The following is a 16,340-nucleotide window of genomic DNA, read 5'->3' on the forward strand; positions in this document are numbered from 1 at the left end:
CTGCGGATGGCGATCGATTTGACTGCTTTTAATTGTGAGCTCCTTGTTGAGGAGATTTCTGCTGTATGTGCTGGAACGCAGGCTGCCCAACTCGGGAGGAGGTGCTCGGTGAGGGCTGGCATAAGGGCTGGCCCTGAGGCAGGGTTTGCATTTCTCCAGGTGCATCTCCTTACCCCACAGCCTTTTGATCTGGGGCCGAACTTCGGCACCTGTTGTAACCGTGACGGGGTGGTGGGAACGAGCGAGGAGAGGAGAAAGAGGACAAATTCCTGCTGTGCGAGGCTTTTGCGAGACCGGTGGAACAGAGGGAAGCGCGGAGAATCGTTTACAGAATAATAATGAGGAGTGGACGTAAGGATGTTGAACGCGGAGGGCTCTGCAGGGTGGCGTCGCCGGGCTGCTGACGGCATCCTGCAGGGCACAGCTGCTCCCGCCGCCCCATCACGAGGTGCCATCTGAAATCCCGGTGTTTTTGCCGGCGGGTCTCGCTGTCGCCGTGCCCGCTGTCTGGGCCCATCGAGAGAGCGATCGCGTCGCTTTCCGCTTTAGAAATTCCGGCGTAGCTTCATTCAGCCCGCTGCCAGGCCCCCGATGAGCCGCCGCTCATTAGCAGGCACCGGCCGGAGCGCGGAGGCTCCTCCCGTGGGCGGCTCCATGGCCCGGTAACGGCGGGGGCCGGAGGGGGGGCCGGGCCGACCCGCTCTGCGCGGAGCCTGCGCGGTGCCGCCGGGCACGGCGGGGCGATGGGCGAGCGACGCTGAGCGCCATGCGGGGCTCCGAGCCCATGCCCGGCTACGGGCAGCTGCTGCGGCGCGGATACGGCAGCCTGGCGGCGGCCGCGCGGGGCTGCGCGGACTGCGGCTGGGAGCTGTCGAGGAGGACGTGGGCCGAGAACGCGCACCTGCGCTGGGGAGAAGTGCTGCTGTGCGGGCTGTGCGCGCTGGGTTGGACCGTGCTGCGCCGCGCCGCCGCCCGCCGCGTCTTTCGGGTCAGTACCGCGGGATGCGGGAGGGCTCCGGTCCTCCTTTCCCGGGGCTGCGGCTCGTTCCGACGCCCTGCCCTGAGGTTAAACCCCGCGGGTTGCGCGGCTGAGCGCCTCTCCCGCTGCGGTCGAATCCTCCTTGCGCAGAGCGGCCGCTCCTCGCCCCGCAGGGCTCCATCCCGAGCTCGTCGCGCAGAGAATCGTGCTGTTCTTCTAGGCAGCTCGGGTGGTTTGTGTGGGAAAAATCCGTCCCCCGGGGCCGCGTGCCGTGAGGGGGCATTGCGGTCCCGCCCCGGGCAGCATCCTGCAGGGCAGAGCGTCGCCGGAGGGCCGGGGGTCCCGTTGCACGGGAGAGCTCTATCCGCGCTGTGTAACGGGGTCGGGTAGGGGGCCGGGGATTATTTCTTGCAGGTGTTCAAAGGACTGGGCCACATTTCTCAGCATCAGCTGCGGTTTGCGTGAAAAATGTCCTTCCCCGCTTTCCTTCCCTGGCGCGGCGGTGGGGTTGGCTGCGTGCTGCAGTGCTGGGCTGACCTTCAGAGCTGGGGATGCAGGGTGCTTGCATGCAGCTTGCTCAGCCCCCGTGTGGGTTTGCTGACCATCATTGCCGTTAATGCGGTGCTTTGTGAGGAACAGAATGAACAGGACTTCCCTAAGAATGAAGAACAGTCCCGTTTAATTTTATTTTATTTCTTATTTTTTGCTGTGGGAAGCATCCGTAATGAATTGAGCCCTACTGCTTCCTTTCTGATGCTGTCCCAGCAGTAGCAATTTCTTCTTCTCTGCCTTCCTAGAGAGGTGCTGTTGCTCTGCAGTGCCGTTCCTGCAGCCTTGAGAGGATTGGAACAGCAGAACTAACGCAGGCGTTGCGTGTTGGGTCAGGTGGGAGTCCTCAGCTCTCAGCTGTTTTCTCATCTCCCGGGAGCACAGCAGCACACAGCCTGGAGCAGTGATGGGAGCGCAGGGCTCCTTGTGCCTGCGTGGGCCAGGCCGTGCGCCCTGGGGAAATCACTTCCTTCAGAAACTGTTTCAGAGATTGAAGAGAGCTACCTTGCATCCTGCAATTAGGCCATCAGGGCTTACGTTGCTGAGGCCTCCAAAGCAGCTCTGCCTTTGCTTGTCAGAGATGCTTTTGCTTATCCAGTGGAGCTGGAGCCTGACCTTGTGCAAAGTTCCAGTCCAAGGCCTCTGGAGCCATTGGAAGCTGATGGTTAGGCAAGGTGTCAGTGATAATGGGCTGGCCTTCTGTGCAGGGCTGTTTCCCCTCATTCCCTGCAGCCCCCTCTGCCTGGGGCTGCTGCTGGGATGCACCCAGTGCCTGGGAGCTCTGGGCTGGAGGTGATGATAGGTCTGCTGTAACAAACGGGGTGTGTTCCCTTCATGCTCCAGTTTCTCCCCGTAAAAGGCCCAGCTTTACAGAGTGAGCAGTAATCAGAGAGTGAAAAAAGCTCTTGGAGCTGTGCAGTCCTCTCCGTGCCCTCGGAGGACACTTGGCAGTGTGCACCAATGCTGAGGTATTGTTCCCAGGGAGAAGTGGGTCATGTTTGTAATTGCAGAGGAGCAAGGAGGGTTCATCAGAGCCAGTTCTTGTGGCTACGCCTGCGTTTGCTGCAGGGGTGAGCGAGTGTGAGATAGCATCAGTTTCCTCCCAGCAGAGAGGTGGAGGGGTGGCAGCAGTGAGAGACAACTGTGTGTGTATTTACTTCCAATTGAAGAACTTGTAGCATTTCTCTATTTGTTCTGCTGGACTTAGTATGGGAAAAGCTGGAGACTGTGGCTGTCCTCATCAGCCTTTGGCAGGTTTTATGAGACAGGTTTGTATTGCGTGCCTCCTGCGTGGGCAGCGGGGCATCCAGCAAGAGGCTTCCTCACTTGGGGAAAAGTCAGTGAGAAAGTAAAACCCTCTTGCTTAACACTGGGAGGAAACTTGTCCCACGTTCAGGACTGCCTCCCAGTGCAGACTCAGAGCATCCTTCCTCCTTTTGAATGCCTTCACGTTCCCTGCAAGAACTGAAATACAGTTATGAAAATGAATGCACTCTGTGTCCGGAGAATGCTACTTTCCTGTGTGCTGCTTATAAATAATAGATCTTGCAGCTTGAATTGTAACTCTGTGTCTGCAGAGGAAGTGACTTCTTACCGTGAGACCTTGAAGCCTGAACCACGCCGTGCATCTCACTTTGCTCTGGCCGCTTCTCTGTGAGACGAGTGCCTTGAAGCCATGCACCTCTTCCTGTGCTATTTGCATTGCCCCACTTTTCTCGGGGGGAGCAGCAGGGCAGCGGTTTTGTTTCTCACCACAGCAGCATTTAACCTTTGTCACGAAACATCTGACCGTCGGATTGAAGAAGCAGTGGAGTCTGCGTGTGATGGGAGGGGGCTGGTTAGGGTTTGAGAGCATGTGCTTCTCACCCATTGAAACTGCTGGGTCTGTGTGTTAGAGGTGGTTTTCCCATCATCCTTAGAGCAAAGATAATTTTTGCCTGTCGTCTCTTTTTCACAGGATCCTTGCTTGGTGTGAAAATGGAAAAGAGTTGTTTTGGTGTAGGAAGGATCCCAAGTAGCTGAGCAAAAGTTGATTAGCAGACAGGGAGAGTCCCCGACGGCTGGTGTGTGGAGTGGCTGCAGGCACTCTGAGAGTTGGGTTAAAGAGCAGCAACCTGAGCATCCCTGTGTGAGCTGAGCATTTGCAGGGCAGCTGGCAGCCAAGTGCATTCTGTTCTGAATGAAAGCTCCAGTTCTGCCTCTGAATCTGATGGCTGTCAGGTACCCCCTGCTGCCTTTTCTCTGCAGTGGGTGAATGTTTTCTGTTTTAGGCCCACTAGTCAGCTTGCTGCCTCGGTGGCATAATTTGTAGGACGTTGCAGTGTCTTCTGCAAGGAGAAGTATTTTGCACATTGGAAAATGGCTCTGAAAACAGAGTTTCTAGAGAAGTGCTACCATATAGTCTCAGCACTGATGTGGAAGCTGGAATGCAATGCTCCCTCTTCTCCCTCTCAGTGATTTATGTAACTTCTCTCCGTTTTATAGTATTGTCAAGGCTTGTTTTGTTTCCAAACCCCAGAACAGGGCATGTGAATTGAAGGGAACGATTGCTGTCCCCAAACCCACCGCCCAGAGCAGCCCTTGCTGCTGGCTCTTCCGCACCCACCTCCCCGGCTCATCCCACTGCGCTCTGCTCAGCATTTGAAGCACAAACTGTGGCAGCTCGAGGGGGGAACCACAACAATGGGCCTTTTCTTCACTCTGGGAGCGAAGCCGCAGGTCTCCGAGCGGGGGCTGCCCTCCCCGTGCTGCTGTGTCAGCACTCAGGCATGAGAAGGTTATTCAGCCCCCGCAGCACCCTGTTGGCAGCTGTGTTGGGTCTCCAGAGAGTGTCTGCTATTGCTTTTCTCTCCGTGGGGGAAATTTGACTGCTTGCAGAGGAACCGAGGAAGAAATAATGCCTTTTGGCTTGCTGCAATTGTCACAGTGCATTTCGTCACATTTATCTGGGAAGTGTTGTCCAGAGCCCAGCCCAGCTTCCCAGTGCCTTTGCTGAGAAACCGAGGCGCTGAGAGGCTGTAACAAGCTGTGATTCATAACCTGTCGCTGCAAACCTGCCAGGTTGCTGGGAGGACTCCTGCCCTGCTGCTGTAGCTGCCCGCAGATTTAAGGGGATGCTCTGCTTTTCTCCAGTGCCCCAGGCTGCAGGAGGGCTGTGAGTGTGTTTGGTTTTTTCTCTGAGTACATATTTTTTGACACTTCTCTGGAGCTGTGGGCAGCAGCAGTTTCCATTTGGTTTTTCTTTCCCTCCGGCTCCAAGCTGCTCTCACAGTGCTCTCACCCGCTGCTGTGCTCTTTCCCAGTCCCCGGGTTGTGCCAGGCAGTGCGGGGGAGCTGGCGCAGCCCTCCCACCCTGTTTCCCATTAATTTTACAAGTGAATCAGAAGGTTCTTGTGAAGGTTTGTGTGGGAGTATCGTGGAGGAGGTAGGAAGAGCCGGTCGTCCTTTAAGAGCAGCCCCATTACATCACTTGCCAAGAGCTTTGGGCTCTTTCAGCCGGAGCCAGATCCACTGCTCCAGCAGCAGCACCCGTTGCCCTTAGCAACAGGCATCTCCGTGCTGTTGCCATGGGGACGACAGCTGGGTAGCAGGAGGGCATCTCATGCCTTGCGCATCTCCTACCTCACACGTCTCCTGCCCTCAGGACAGGTTTGCCAGGTTTGCTTCACTGTTACAACCTCTGCCAAGGGCCCGAGCCTCCAGAAACGGCTGGCCCAGCAGGATGTGCTGAGTGATAACCCTTGTCGTCAGCTCTGCCTGCCTGGAATAGAAATGTAGTCGCCTTCACCCTTTTCAGGTGGGGAACTGAGGTGCAGAGATGCAGCTGAGTGACTTGGCTGGTGACTGACAGCACTGCTGCAACGGGGTCGTGGGCTTGAGCCCTATGTCCTAAATCCAGTCCCTAATGAAAAGCACAGGAGTGGCAAAGGTCTGCCTTGGCAAAGTGTTGAGCTGCCCCCGCAGCTGAGCTGCTTCTCTGCTCCACTTTATGGAGATACAAATAATTCATGCTTTCTGGGCTCGGGACTTTCTGTCTCTGCATTATTCATTCACCCTTCAAGCTTCCTTCTCTTTTTCCTGCCGTGGCTCCTGTTGGAAGAAGCTTTGGCAGCAGTGTGTTCTCAGCCATGCTGTGAATGCAGGATGCACGGGGAGGCCGGCGCTGCCCCTCTTTGGCTGCAGGGGCTGTGGGCAGCTTGGCAGAGCGTTTGGGGCTGCTGCTTCCAGGTCGGAATTTCCCAGCGCTGCTCTAAGCTCAGAACAAAGCACTTTTAGACCGAGTGTGGAGTCCTTTGAAAGTCTGACACAGAGAGGGGCTAAAAGCCAGGCGGGCCTCTGCCTGGGGACAGCTGGAGCCTTAATATAGCCTTTGAGCATCAAGGAGCCAGGCGCGGGCTGCAGAAAGTGCTGACCTGGGGCAGGGTATGGTTACTTTGCAAGCGTTTTGTTTTCATCTCTGGCTTATCTCTCCCAGTGGAGCTCCCCCACCCGGGGCCTCGGGGTGTGTTATCTGTTTCAGGAGAGGCAATTCCTGCTGGACGCTGAGTGATGCTCTGCTGCAGCCGGGTGGAGGCTGCTGGGACTGGTAGGGCCCTGTCGGTCTCATGATTAGAAGCAGAGATGGTGTCTGGTGTTGCTCAGCTGCCACTGAGGGAAAACATCAGCGCTGAGAGCCATGGCTGAGCTGAGGGCGCTCGCTCATCCTGCGGAGCGCTCATGATCTGAGCCGGAGCAGCTCATGCTATCCTTCATTTCACTCCTGGAGAGCTGAGCTGCTTAATGCTGGAGCTTTGCTTTCATTGTGATTTCTGAGCAGCCCCCGGCCCCTCGCTCTCTTGCTGTTGCGAAGTGTGAGTATCAAAAATCATGTGCACTACTCATCATCCTCAGCATCGTGGGGAGCTTGAAGTGAGAAAGTTTCATTCTAAATAGAACAAGCGATCCACTGAGCTGCTCGTCCTCTCCTTCATCACTTTGGCCATATTTGGGGAGGCTTTGCCTCCTGTCTCTGAGTTCTGACCAGCAGGAAGGGTGCTGCAAACCACAGGAGGGAAAAACAAGCCAGCTGTGGGTGAGCCTGGGGCGAGGGAGCAGGAGGAGCAGCCCTTACATGCACGTTACATGCAGAGTTGCTCCCTCCGGTGCTGGCTGTGCAGGAGGATGCTGTGCCCCGCTGCATGGAAAGCAGCAGCAGCAGCTGTGTTCAGGACTCAGCAGAACCATCACTTCCTCCCTTGAAAGGTTCTTTTCTGGGACCTGGCAGCACTGCAAAGTCCAAATGCGTAGGGTGGTATTGTTAGAGCTTCCTCTTCTGGATTTCCTTATGCAGATGGGACTTGATTTTATTACAGTTGTATTGATTCTGTTCTGCAAAAGCAAGCTGTGGTCAGCCCTGCTCCTGGAGCCAGGGTGATGGAGTGATGCCCAGACCCTGGGATGCATGCTGTAGATTTCCTCCTTCTCTGCAAGGCTCTGCTTTTGCAGCTTTCCAATGTGGCCAAGGCAGAGTGGATGAATCTCCAACTTTGCGTTTTTCCCCGCTTTAGTCTCTTTCTCAGGCCTCGTAGCTCAAGCTGTAAAGAAAGCCAAAATAATGAGACTCACGTCCTTGGTTTTGTCCTCTCTGGCAGTGCCTGCAGAGTGCGGTGTTGGAGTCCCTTAGGGATTCTGTGAGCTCTGTGCTGGGCTCCTCGGGGTCTCCTTGCCGTGTGGTGACGCTTCTCCCTTCTCCTTACAGCCCTTCGGTGAGTGGTGCAAGCTGCAGCCAAAAGATGCTGCCAAGATGCCTGAGAGTGCCTGGAAGCTGCTTTTCTACACAATATCCTGGTCCTATGGCTGCTACCTGCTGTTCTTCACTGACTACCCCTTCTTCTACGACCCACCGTCCGTTTTTTATGGTACAGTAAGAGTCAGGGAGAAGGGGGTGTGCAGTAGGATGTTCAGGTTCATAGGAAACCTGAGTTGAACGAGGGAACTGAAGTTGGTGGGAGAGAAATTCTCAGACCAAGCCTCCACATTAACTTTTCTGTGATGATTTTAGTGCAGAACAGACCGCCTCTATTACTTTGTTACAGAGAGGGTGTCACCTAGTGGCTGTTGCAGACAGCAGGGTCTGGGTTTTGGCTACGGAGCAAAGAGGGGTTGAGGAGTTAGAGAAGGAGGGAAGTAAATCAGGGCTTCTGCCCTACGTCCCTGAGTGGGAATGGGTCTGATGCCAGAGGAGGAATCTGGGAGCCAGGATGCCTGGGTCCTCTTCCAGAATTCACCTCGTTTTCATCTGGGAAGTCCTGAGTGGAAGCTGAGCACAGCAAAGTGCTGACAGGCGCCCAGGGCAGCTCTGCTGCTGTTGGCTCCTGGCTGTTTGCTCTCCTCTGTGATGCTGATGAAGGCTCTGGGTTCACCCTGGGTGTCTTTCTCCCATTTTAGACTGGAAGAAGGGCATGGATGTGCCCACAGACATCGCTATCGCCTACCTGTTGCAGTGCAGCTTCTATGGGCACTCCATCTATGCCACTGCCTACATGGACACGTGGCGCAAGGACTCCGTTGTCATGCTGCTCCACCACGTGGTTGCTCTGACCCTTATAGCCTTCTCCTACGCTTTCAGGTGAGGGCCTTGGCTGTCGTGCTGTCCCCCTGTGCTGTACCTGTGCCAGCCTTGGGCAGCGTGCAGCAAAGGCTGTGGCTTTTCTGTGCTCCCATGCATCTCCTGTGTACTGAGGGACTCACCCTGGGCCGGCGCAGATTCTTCCCACCTCTAACCCTGCACTCCCACAGCAATCCCAGTGCTCACAAACCGTTGCATAGTGCAGACCTGCCCTGCAGCCTGCTGCCATGCTGTGCCTTCCCAGGCCTCGTTCTGTGCTATTCACAGAGCCCAGCTGCTTATGGTGCGGGGGGTGATGTGTGCTGTGTGCTGACGCAGACCCGGTGGTCTCCCTCCCTCCCTGTTCCCCTTTCCTGTAGGTACCACAACGTGGGCATCCTCGTGCTCTTCCTGCATGATATTAATGACGTGCAGCTGGAATTCACTAAGCTCAATGTCTACTTCAAGCACCGGGGGGGTGTCTACCATCGGCTCAACGACATCATCTCCAACATTGGCTGCCTCACCTTCAGTGTCAGCTGGTGAGTTTGTCTGCCTACCCAGCCCTGATCCCACTTCCAGCTATCCTTGCCAGCTTTTGCAGTCCCCCTGGTGCCCCGGGGTACAGCCTGCTGGGTGTGTGTGCATGGGAACGAGTTGTTTCTATAAACTATTTGGGAAGAGGTTCCTGCAGAGCCTGACCCCATGCTGGGCTTGGAATCCTTCTGTAGTCACTTTGCCGTCTGTCACCACAGAAGTGCCTGTGAAATTTTGCTTGCAGCATGACAAATGACCCCAGGGGAGGAGGAGCTGTTCCCATTTTCCCACTCATTTGGTTTTAGCATTAATAAACAATTTTTGTGGGTTGTTTTTTTTTTTTCTTCTTCTTCTTTTTTTTTTTTTTGGTTTTTTTTGAAGAAGCAAATGGGATGTGGGCCTCAGATCCCAGCCCTGCTGCTCCTCCTGGGGAAAGGCAGGAGAGAAAGATGAAGAGCAGAGATAAATTACTCACAGGTTGTCACTCCTGGTGCATCCCTTTGTCTCCTTCCTCCCTCTCTGCAGGCTTCTCTGAAAAGGAGAGGTGGCAACAGGAGCGATTGATATGAGGGGGAGGAGAACAAGGAAGGTTTTGAGTGATAAACAAGGGATGCGCAGAACTAAGAAAACCTTCCAGCTGTACTCCTCTGCTGTGCCCCCATCCAGCTGAGAAAATCTGCACTGTAGAATTGCCTCTACTCTGAGAAAGCCATTTCTCAGCCCTGGTGCTGGTGCTCAGCCTGTGGCAATAGTACCCTCACTGATGTACCTGCGTGTGTGAAGTCTTAGAACCAGGCCTTTAAACCCAAATCAGATGCCAGGGGCTGGGACTGCCAGCTGCAAGAGGAGTTGACAAGGGAGGCTGTGCTGGAGGCAGCTGCTCTGGGGATCCCTGGGGGCCATTAATCCCACCCTGCTCCCTCTGCCCTGGCAGGTTTTGGTTCCGTCTCTACTGGTTTCCCCTCAAGGTGCTCTACGCCACTTGCTACTCCAGCCTCCAGTCGGTTCCTAATATCCCCTTCTATTTCTTCTTCAATGCTCTGCTCCTTGTCCTCACTCTGATGAACATCTACTGGTTTCTGGTGAGTAGGGGAAGCTCAGCCACCCCTGCGCTGCCTCTCCTGCCTCAGCTGCCGCTGTGCAATGCTTGCTGCCTGCCTCTCCAGGGTGGCTGTGGGAGCTGCAGGCATGGGGGAAGCGTGGGGTTTGAGAGGGGAGGGAGGAGGGCAGTGCCCAGAGGGCTTCTTGGTGCTGGAATGGAGAATGTCTCAGCCCAGGGATCCAGGGGAAGGGATTGTAACAGACTGTCATTGCCCCGGGGGCTCCTTGGCACTGGAGCAGGTGGGAATGTGACACAGGGACACAGGCACAAAAGCCATGGCATCTCCTGAAGTTCTGGGGGAGGGGTGAGGCTGAACCCTGGGCTGGGTGGCAGCTGCATCCATTGTCTGGGGGTGATGAAATCAGTCAAAATGGCATTTGTAGGAGCTTTGGCCACCCCTATGGGAGCTGCCTTCTGCGGGGCTGAAAGCAGCAGAGGAACGCCCCATGCAGCAGATGGGATGGAGCGGGCTGGGTGGAACAGCTCTGGGCCTGGGGTTGTGGCTGATAGTTTGCCTTTCCCCCTGCAGTACATCGTCCTGTTTGTGGCCAAGGTGCTGATGGGGCAGGTGCACGAGGTGAATGACGTGCGCGAGTACGATGTGGAGGACAGCAAGAAAACCACAGCGGGCAAGAAGAAAGAGAGTGGGCTCCAGCTGCCCAATGCTCTGAAAGAAGGGTGCGTGGGCAGGGGTGGGGACATGGGCAGCACCTCTGGGTTGGGAGAAGGGAAGATGCCGTGGAGCAGCATTCAAAGCATCCACCGCTGGGCTGGAAAAGAGAAGGATGTCTTGATGCAGAGTGTAAAAAATAGCTGCAGGGATCGGGAAGAACTTTGTGTCTCCACATCTCAGCACTGCGGTGTGTCTGTCCACCTTTGTCCCACGAATCCTCACCTTTCCCTTCCCCTCCTCACCAGCAGAACTGGCTCTGTGTGTGACACTGCTCCCTGAGCAGCATCTGCTGTTTGTGTGGAGCACAAAGTCAGGTGAGCTGCCGGATCCCGTAAAGCAGGTCTGACTGATGGGACCAGCCTCAAAACGCCTGCATGAGCCTGTTATGGCAGATCAGCAGTGATGTGTGAGAGTAAGGGAGGGAGAGTCAGTGCAGAGGCCCAAGCTCATTGTCTGCTGTGCTCTCATTCACAGGATGCACCTGAAGAACGGACTTGTGAAAGACAAGCGGTTATAAGAGCGTGGCTGCTGCAGCCTGGCTGGATCTGGGGACTGAGCCAGGACCCTACGCTCAATCCCAGCAAATGAAAGGCACAAGAAGAGCTTAATCCCCAACGCCCCTTCATCCCCTGCCTGGAGCCGGGGAAGAGATGCCACTGATGGAACGGGCCCCTGCCAGGCCTTGCCTGTGACCAGGCTTCACCTGATGCTGTGTACTTTCTGTAGCCTGTACGTGCTGGTTCAGTTGAGAGGGCAGTGACTTTGCTGGTCCAGGTAGGATTTGGAGCTGGCTTTAGGTCCCCTGGTGCTTCCTCTCTCACTCCATCCATCCCTCAGCTATTCTCAGTCCCTTTGTGATTTCTCCTGTTGTTTGCATTGGCCCCTCCCCACCACTCTGCCTCAGCAGCACTGAAGGGTTCTCTGTTGCAGTGTCAGGTGGGGAGGGGAACGTCCTCTCCCCCATTGGCACTGCAGTATCAGGCATAGGGAGCCCAAAGCCAGCTCTGCTCCTGGAGCCAGCAGGCAGCAGAGAGGTGAAGCAGTGCACTTCTGGGCCTTGCTGACCTGGAGGGGTCTCTAACTCGGAGATGTCTGTGCTTCTCTGGAGGCTGCAGCATGCAGCACAGTTCTCACGTGCAGGTCTTCCTGGAAACCCAGCCCTAGAGCATTATTCCAGCCCAGGATGAGGGCCAGGACATCTTGTTTGCTTAAAAAGCCCATGTAAGAGATATCTGCAGACTCTTGCCCAGCAACGTCTGCTTGTTTGAGTGAAGAGCAGTCAATCTCTGCTGCCTGTGCTGATTTTCCAGGCAGCGTTGACCCAAGCCTGGTGGAGTCTGGGGGCTGGGGCTGACCCAGCACAGAGCTCCCCCCAGTTGGAATCAGTAGGCAGTGGTAGGATACTGGATGCATCCGCTCCAGGCATCAGAGGTTGACTAATTATTATTATTTTTTTTTTTTTTATTTTTTACTGTTTGATCTCTTAATGTTGATTTGACTCACTGCTGCCACGTGAGCCTCAGGGAAACTGAAAGCAAAATGTGACTTTGGCTTGATGGAAACTGCCAAGCTGTGGCAGGATGCGTCACCTTGTAATTTCCTAGCAGAGTTTCAGAGGGCTCTATCTGTGTGCTTTAGTTTCTTGGCTTTTGAACTGGATTTGCAGGAAGGAGGAAAAGAAGGAAGCTGAATCTCAGTGTGTTGGAGTGCTGGGCACTGGCACTGCTTGGGTTGCAGCATTTGGTGTGTGTGTGCCTGATCGGGGGGACCCTGTGTGGGAAGTGGGTGCTGGTTGCTGTCTGTGCACCCGGGCTGTGGGAGGATGGTGGGAGGTGGGAGCTGAAGGGCAGAGCTTGAAGATGTGCTGTGCTGGAAGTTAACAGCGTTTGGAGAGAAGTGTTAAATGCTGTGATTGAGGAGCTGATTGGGGAGGAGGCAGTGAGAGAAAGCCTGGACTGAGCAGCATCTCCCCAGTCTGAGTGGAGTGGCCACCAGATCCGCCCTTCTCCAGGGCACGGGGAGCAGCTCGGTGTGCTGGCAGCATTGCTGCTGCGTGGAACTTCTTGTTGGACCTCAGGGGTGTGGAGATGCAGAAGGGGAGGGAGCTCTGAGCTGCTTTCCTGCCACAGCCTCAAAGGGTTAAAAGGCCCTGGGGAGCCAGGGGGGACCGTTCACACCCTCTGCCCAATCCTGGGAATCCCTGTGTGCTAATTGAGCACTAACGAGATCAAAGGCTCCCATCAGGCAATCATCACCCCCTGGCCCTGTCTTCAGTGCAGCTGGCAGTGGGTCCTGTGCACAGCGCTGCTCTTTGTCTGCGGTCAGGAAAGCGGAGTGATGTGGCCTCTCCCTGTGCGTGCCAGCTTTGGAGCTGGCCTAGCCTGGGCTCTCCTTACTGTGAGTCTGGGGATGGATTTAAGCTTACAGGAAAGTTTGCTGTTAAAATCCCTGGGTCTGAGCGTGAAGCCCAGCCCCAAAATCCCCATTCCGGTGCCATCCGTTCTCTGGCGGATCTTCCAGAAGAGAAAGAGCTCTCCTGCAACAAACAGAGACCCGGTGGATGGTTGTAGAGTGGAAGAGTTTAACGTCCCTGGGAACATCATCCGTGTCTTCGCTGACCAAGGTACAGAAATGCTGCCGTTTGAGTCCTGCCTTTTGAAAGCCTCTCTGTGGTCTGGGCTGGGAATGGCTGGGGGAGGACAGGGCAGCAGCCAGAAGTGGTTTCTGAGACCAGTCCTGCCTGTGTATGGTCTGATCTGTGAGCGTGTTGTAGGTAATGATGTTAGAGTTCAGGCTCCCAGCTTCGGGTGGAGGCAGATGCTCAGCAATCCTGCTGGGTCCTGTCCCCCTTCTCCTTTTGGTCCTCCTGCCTCGGGCTGCTCTGAGCCATTCCTTTACGTGGCAGCTGCTTTGTCAATGCCATCCACATCTCAAGGCACGATTGGGTTCTGTTGAGCTCAGATTTCCAGTGGAAATCTAGGGCTGGCTTTCACAGGCAGCTCGTCACTTCAGTCGGTTTGCTGCTATCCGCCCTCCTTTCCCTCCGTCCTCTAACAACGCTTCTGCCCTGGGGCAGATGCTGACAGTTTTCTGCAGGCTGTGCTGTGGGGCTGATGGCCCCATCCCACGGCACTGTCATCTTGATCCAGCGGTTGTGGATGTGTAGAGCTGCCTGTCTCTGCTCTGCCCGTCTTCCTCTTCGTGTGCAGCCAGGAGCTTGATTGACTACTGGGAGGCTGATCCTGCTCGCCATAAGGGGGTTCAGACACCGCCACCTCTATTTCTTCTTCTCCATCAGGCCACTTCATTCACAGCACACAGCCCCATCCGCTGCTGTGTCTGCAGAAGCGTCTGTACTTTAACCTCTCTGTGCTGGAGGAGGGTGAGCGCCTGACGATGGCTCAGCTGGAGCTCAAGTTCAGCCACAACTCGTACCACAGCCCCGGCCAGGGGCAGGGCTTTGAGCTGCGGCTGTACCGCAGCTGCCAGGTGCCACTGAGGGGGACGCCGTCCCTGGAGCCAGGCCGCAAGCTGCTGGTGGAGCAGTCCTTCGCCCGCCTGCACAAGTCTCTGCTCTTCAACCTGAGCGATGTGGCAAAGGACTGGACAACTCACAGCAGGAACCTGGGCTTGATCCTGGAGATCGCGGTGAGCGGAGACGGAGCCTCAGCCCCGCTGAGCGCAGGGCCACAGGGCCTCTGTGCCGGCATCGACTCGTTCCTGGATGCCTCTCTCCTGGTGGTGACCCTCAGCCAGCAGTGCGGGGCATCCAGGAGGAGGAGGAGCGCTTACAACGTCCCCGTCACACCGAGCAACCTCTGTAAGCCCCGGCGCCTTTACATCAGCTTCAGTGACGTCGGCTGGGAGAACTGGATCATCGCCCCGCAGGGCTACATGGCCAACTACTGCCTGGGCGAGTGCCCCTTCCCCCTGACAGCTGAGCTCAACAGCACCAACCACGCCATCCTGCAGACCATGGTGCACTCACTGGACCCGGAGGGGACACCCCAGCCCTGCTGCGTCCCCGTCAGGCTGTCCCCCATCTCCATCCTCTACTATGACAACAGTGACAACGTGGTGCTGAGGCACTACGAGGACATGGTGGTGGATGAGTGTGGCTGCAGATAGAGGAGTGGATGGTGGGTATGCGCCGTGGGGGACACGGAATGATTGATGGAATAAATCCAAGTGTGATAAATGCCCTCTGTGCTGGTGCTTAGGGAGTTTCCTACTGGGACAAGGAGGTCAGAGCTCCCCTCTGTGCTGCCTTCCTCACGTGCAGGCAGGGAGGAGGTCTGTGTGACGGGATGGTGACAGGGCTGGTTTAGTGGTCGTGCTGTGCTGGGTGCCCTGAGGTGCTCTGTCAGAGCCTGCAGGTGGGGACGGGGTTATGATCAGGTCTGACCCTGGGTGCTGCTCAGCCATCCGCTGTGGGTGGCAGAGACACCAGGCTGGGAATCCCGGCCTCCTCCTGTGCCTGGCAGAGCAGCTGCTGCTGCTGGGCTTTGTTGTTTTCAGCTTTTTGCAGCTTAGGCGATGCAAAACGAAATGACAAATTTGAAGTGATGCTGGCAGGTTCAGCTGCAGCAGCTCTGGTCCAACTGCAGGAAGAGGTATGGTGTCGTGACACGAGCTGTGTCGCGACTGAATCCCTTCCCCGGGGCAGTGGAGGCTGTGGGACAGCGGTGCTTCTGCTTCACACCTGAGCTGCATGTTGGTGTACTTGGAGCTGAGTTCTCTGTAGCACTGCTTTTTGTTCAGCCCCCATTCACCTGTTGTGGAGGGTTTGTCTGCATCAGCCTCTGTGGAGCAGCACCGCAGGGGAGGCGCTGGGGCTGAGGAAGGACAGCAGGGGCACGCGGTGCCATGTGTGCAGCAGTCGGTGGCGTTTGAACCCCCCTGAGCTCCCTCTGCTGCAGCACAGCGCCAAATTCAGCTGAGTGAAGCAGTGAGTGCAGGCAGCAGCAGCTTTGCACAGCAGTATTACAACCCTCGTAATGCAGGCACCACGTTAATAATGCGCATATGCTTTTGGGGGTTATTTGTGATTTATTTGGCTTTTAGTTTTTTTAGTTCTTTTTTTTTTTTTTTTGAGGATTTGTGGACAGATCTGCAGCTCTTGGCTGTGGTCCTCAGTCCAATGCAGCAGTTGCTCTCGCAGTGTTTAACGCCATGGCAGTGCTGTGTGCTGCCCTTCCAGCAGAGGCTTTCCTGGCACTGCTGCAGCTTTGCTGGTTTTTGGGGGTGGGGGGAGCAGACAAGGAATCTGAGTTAACTTGAATTATTTTTTTTTGAAATATGAGCCTGACAGCACAGCCTGGACTGTTTTTACTTTTTTTTTGTACCTGTGTTGTCTCAAGATCTGATGAAGTATTGCCGAGTGCAGCTCCAAGGAAGCACTAAGGGTTTAAACCACTGCCGGAGCTGCAGAGGAGCGTCTTCCTGCAGCACTGCCCTGCTGCCACTCCTGAACCAGGCTGAGTAGTTGGAGAGCAGCCCTCACCTGGTAGCACTCACCTTCAGCTTCCCCCCAGCCAGCAGTAACCCCTAACGTAGCGCAGAGAAAGCAGCGTCCTCCACTGAAGGCTTTAAGAGCTTTGAGTGGGCCGTAACCCAGCAGGAGCCGTTTTCCTTCTCTCCCCATTAAAACAGGAGGGAATTTACAAACCCCTCCTTTCCTTTTGGTGGCTGGAGCGGACTGAGATGCAGAGCTGTTGCTGGGGCCAGGCTGAGCACAGCTGAGCACCCACCCAGGATCTGCATTTGCTTCCCCCCGTCCGCTCTGCCCACCCCCCACTTTTGTACCAGTCCCTGTTTAAAGGAAGTAATAAACTTGAAGTTTCTACAATCAGACTAAGTTTTAATGAATGGTGCATGGTTTCCTCATTGAAAGGTAGGGGGCCACCGTGAATGC

General features: G+C 55.7%; 2 protein-coding genes across 2 annotated transcripts; both read left to right on the forward strand.

Moving 5' to 3' along the window:
- Window positions 1-766: 766 nt before the first annotated feature.
- Window positions 767-10,943, forward strand: CERS1 (ceramide synthase 1; the record flags this gene model as incomplete). The annotated part of the gene is made up of 7 exons (XM_079546827.1): window positions 767-988; window positions 7,266-7,425; window positions 7,955-8,135; window positions 8,495-8,656; window positions 9,586-9,733; window positions 10,283-10,431; window positions 10,901-10,943. The coding sequence occupies 7 exons, from the start codon at window positions 767-769 to the stop codon at window positions 10,941-10,943; spliced, it is 1,065 nt and encodes a 354-aa protein (XP_079402953.1).
- A 1,820-nt stretch (window positions 10,944-12,763) lies between these two features.
- On the forward strand, window positions 12,764-14,554 carry GDF1 (growth differentiation factor 1; the record flags this gene model as incomplete). The annotated part of the gene is made up of 2 exons (XM_079546863.1): window positions 12,764-13,049; window positions 13,725-14,554. The coding sequence occupies 2 exons, from the start codon at window positions 12,764-12,766 to the stop codon at window positions 14,552-14,554; spliced, it is 1,116 nt and encodes a 371-aa protein (XP_079402989.1).
- Window positions 14,555-16,340: the final 1,786 nt, after the last annotated feature.

The sequence above is a fragment of the Tetrao urogallus genome (genome assembly GCF_951394365.1).
Source record: "Tetrao urogallus genome assembly, chromosome: 25".
NCBI classification, from domain to species: domain Eukaryota; kingdom Metazoa; phylum Chordata; class Aves; order Galliformes; family Phasianidae; genus Tetrao; species Tetrao urogallus.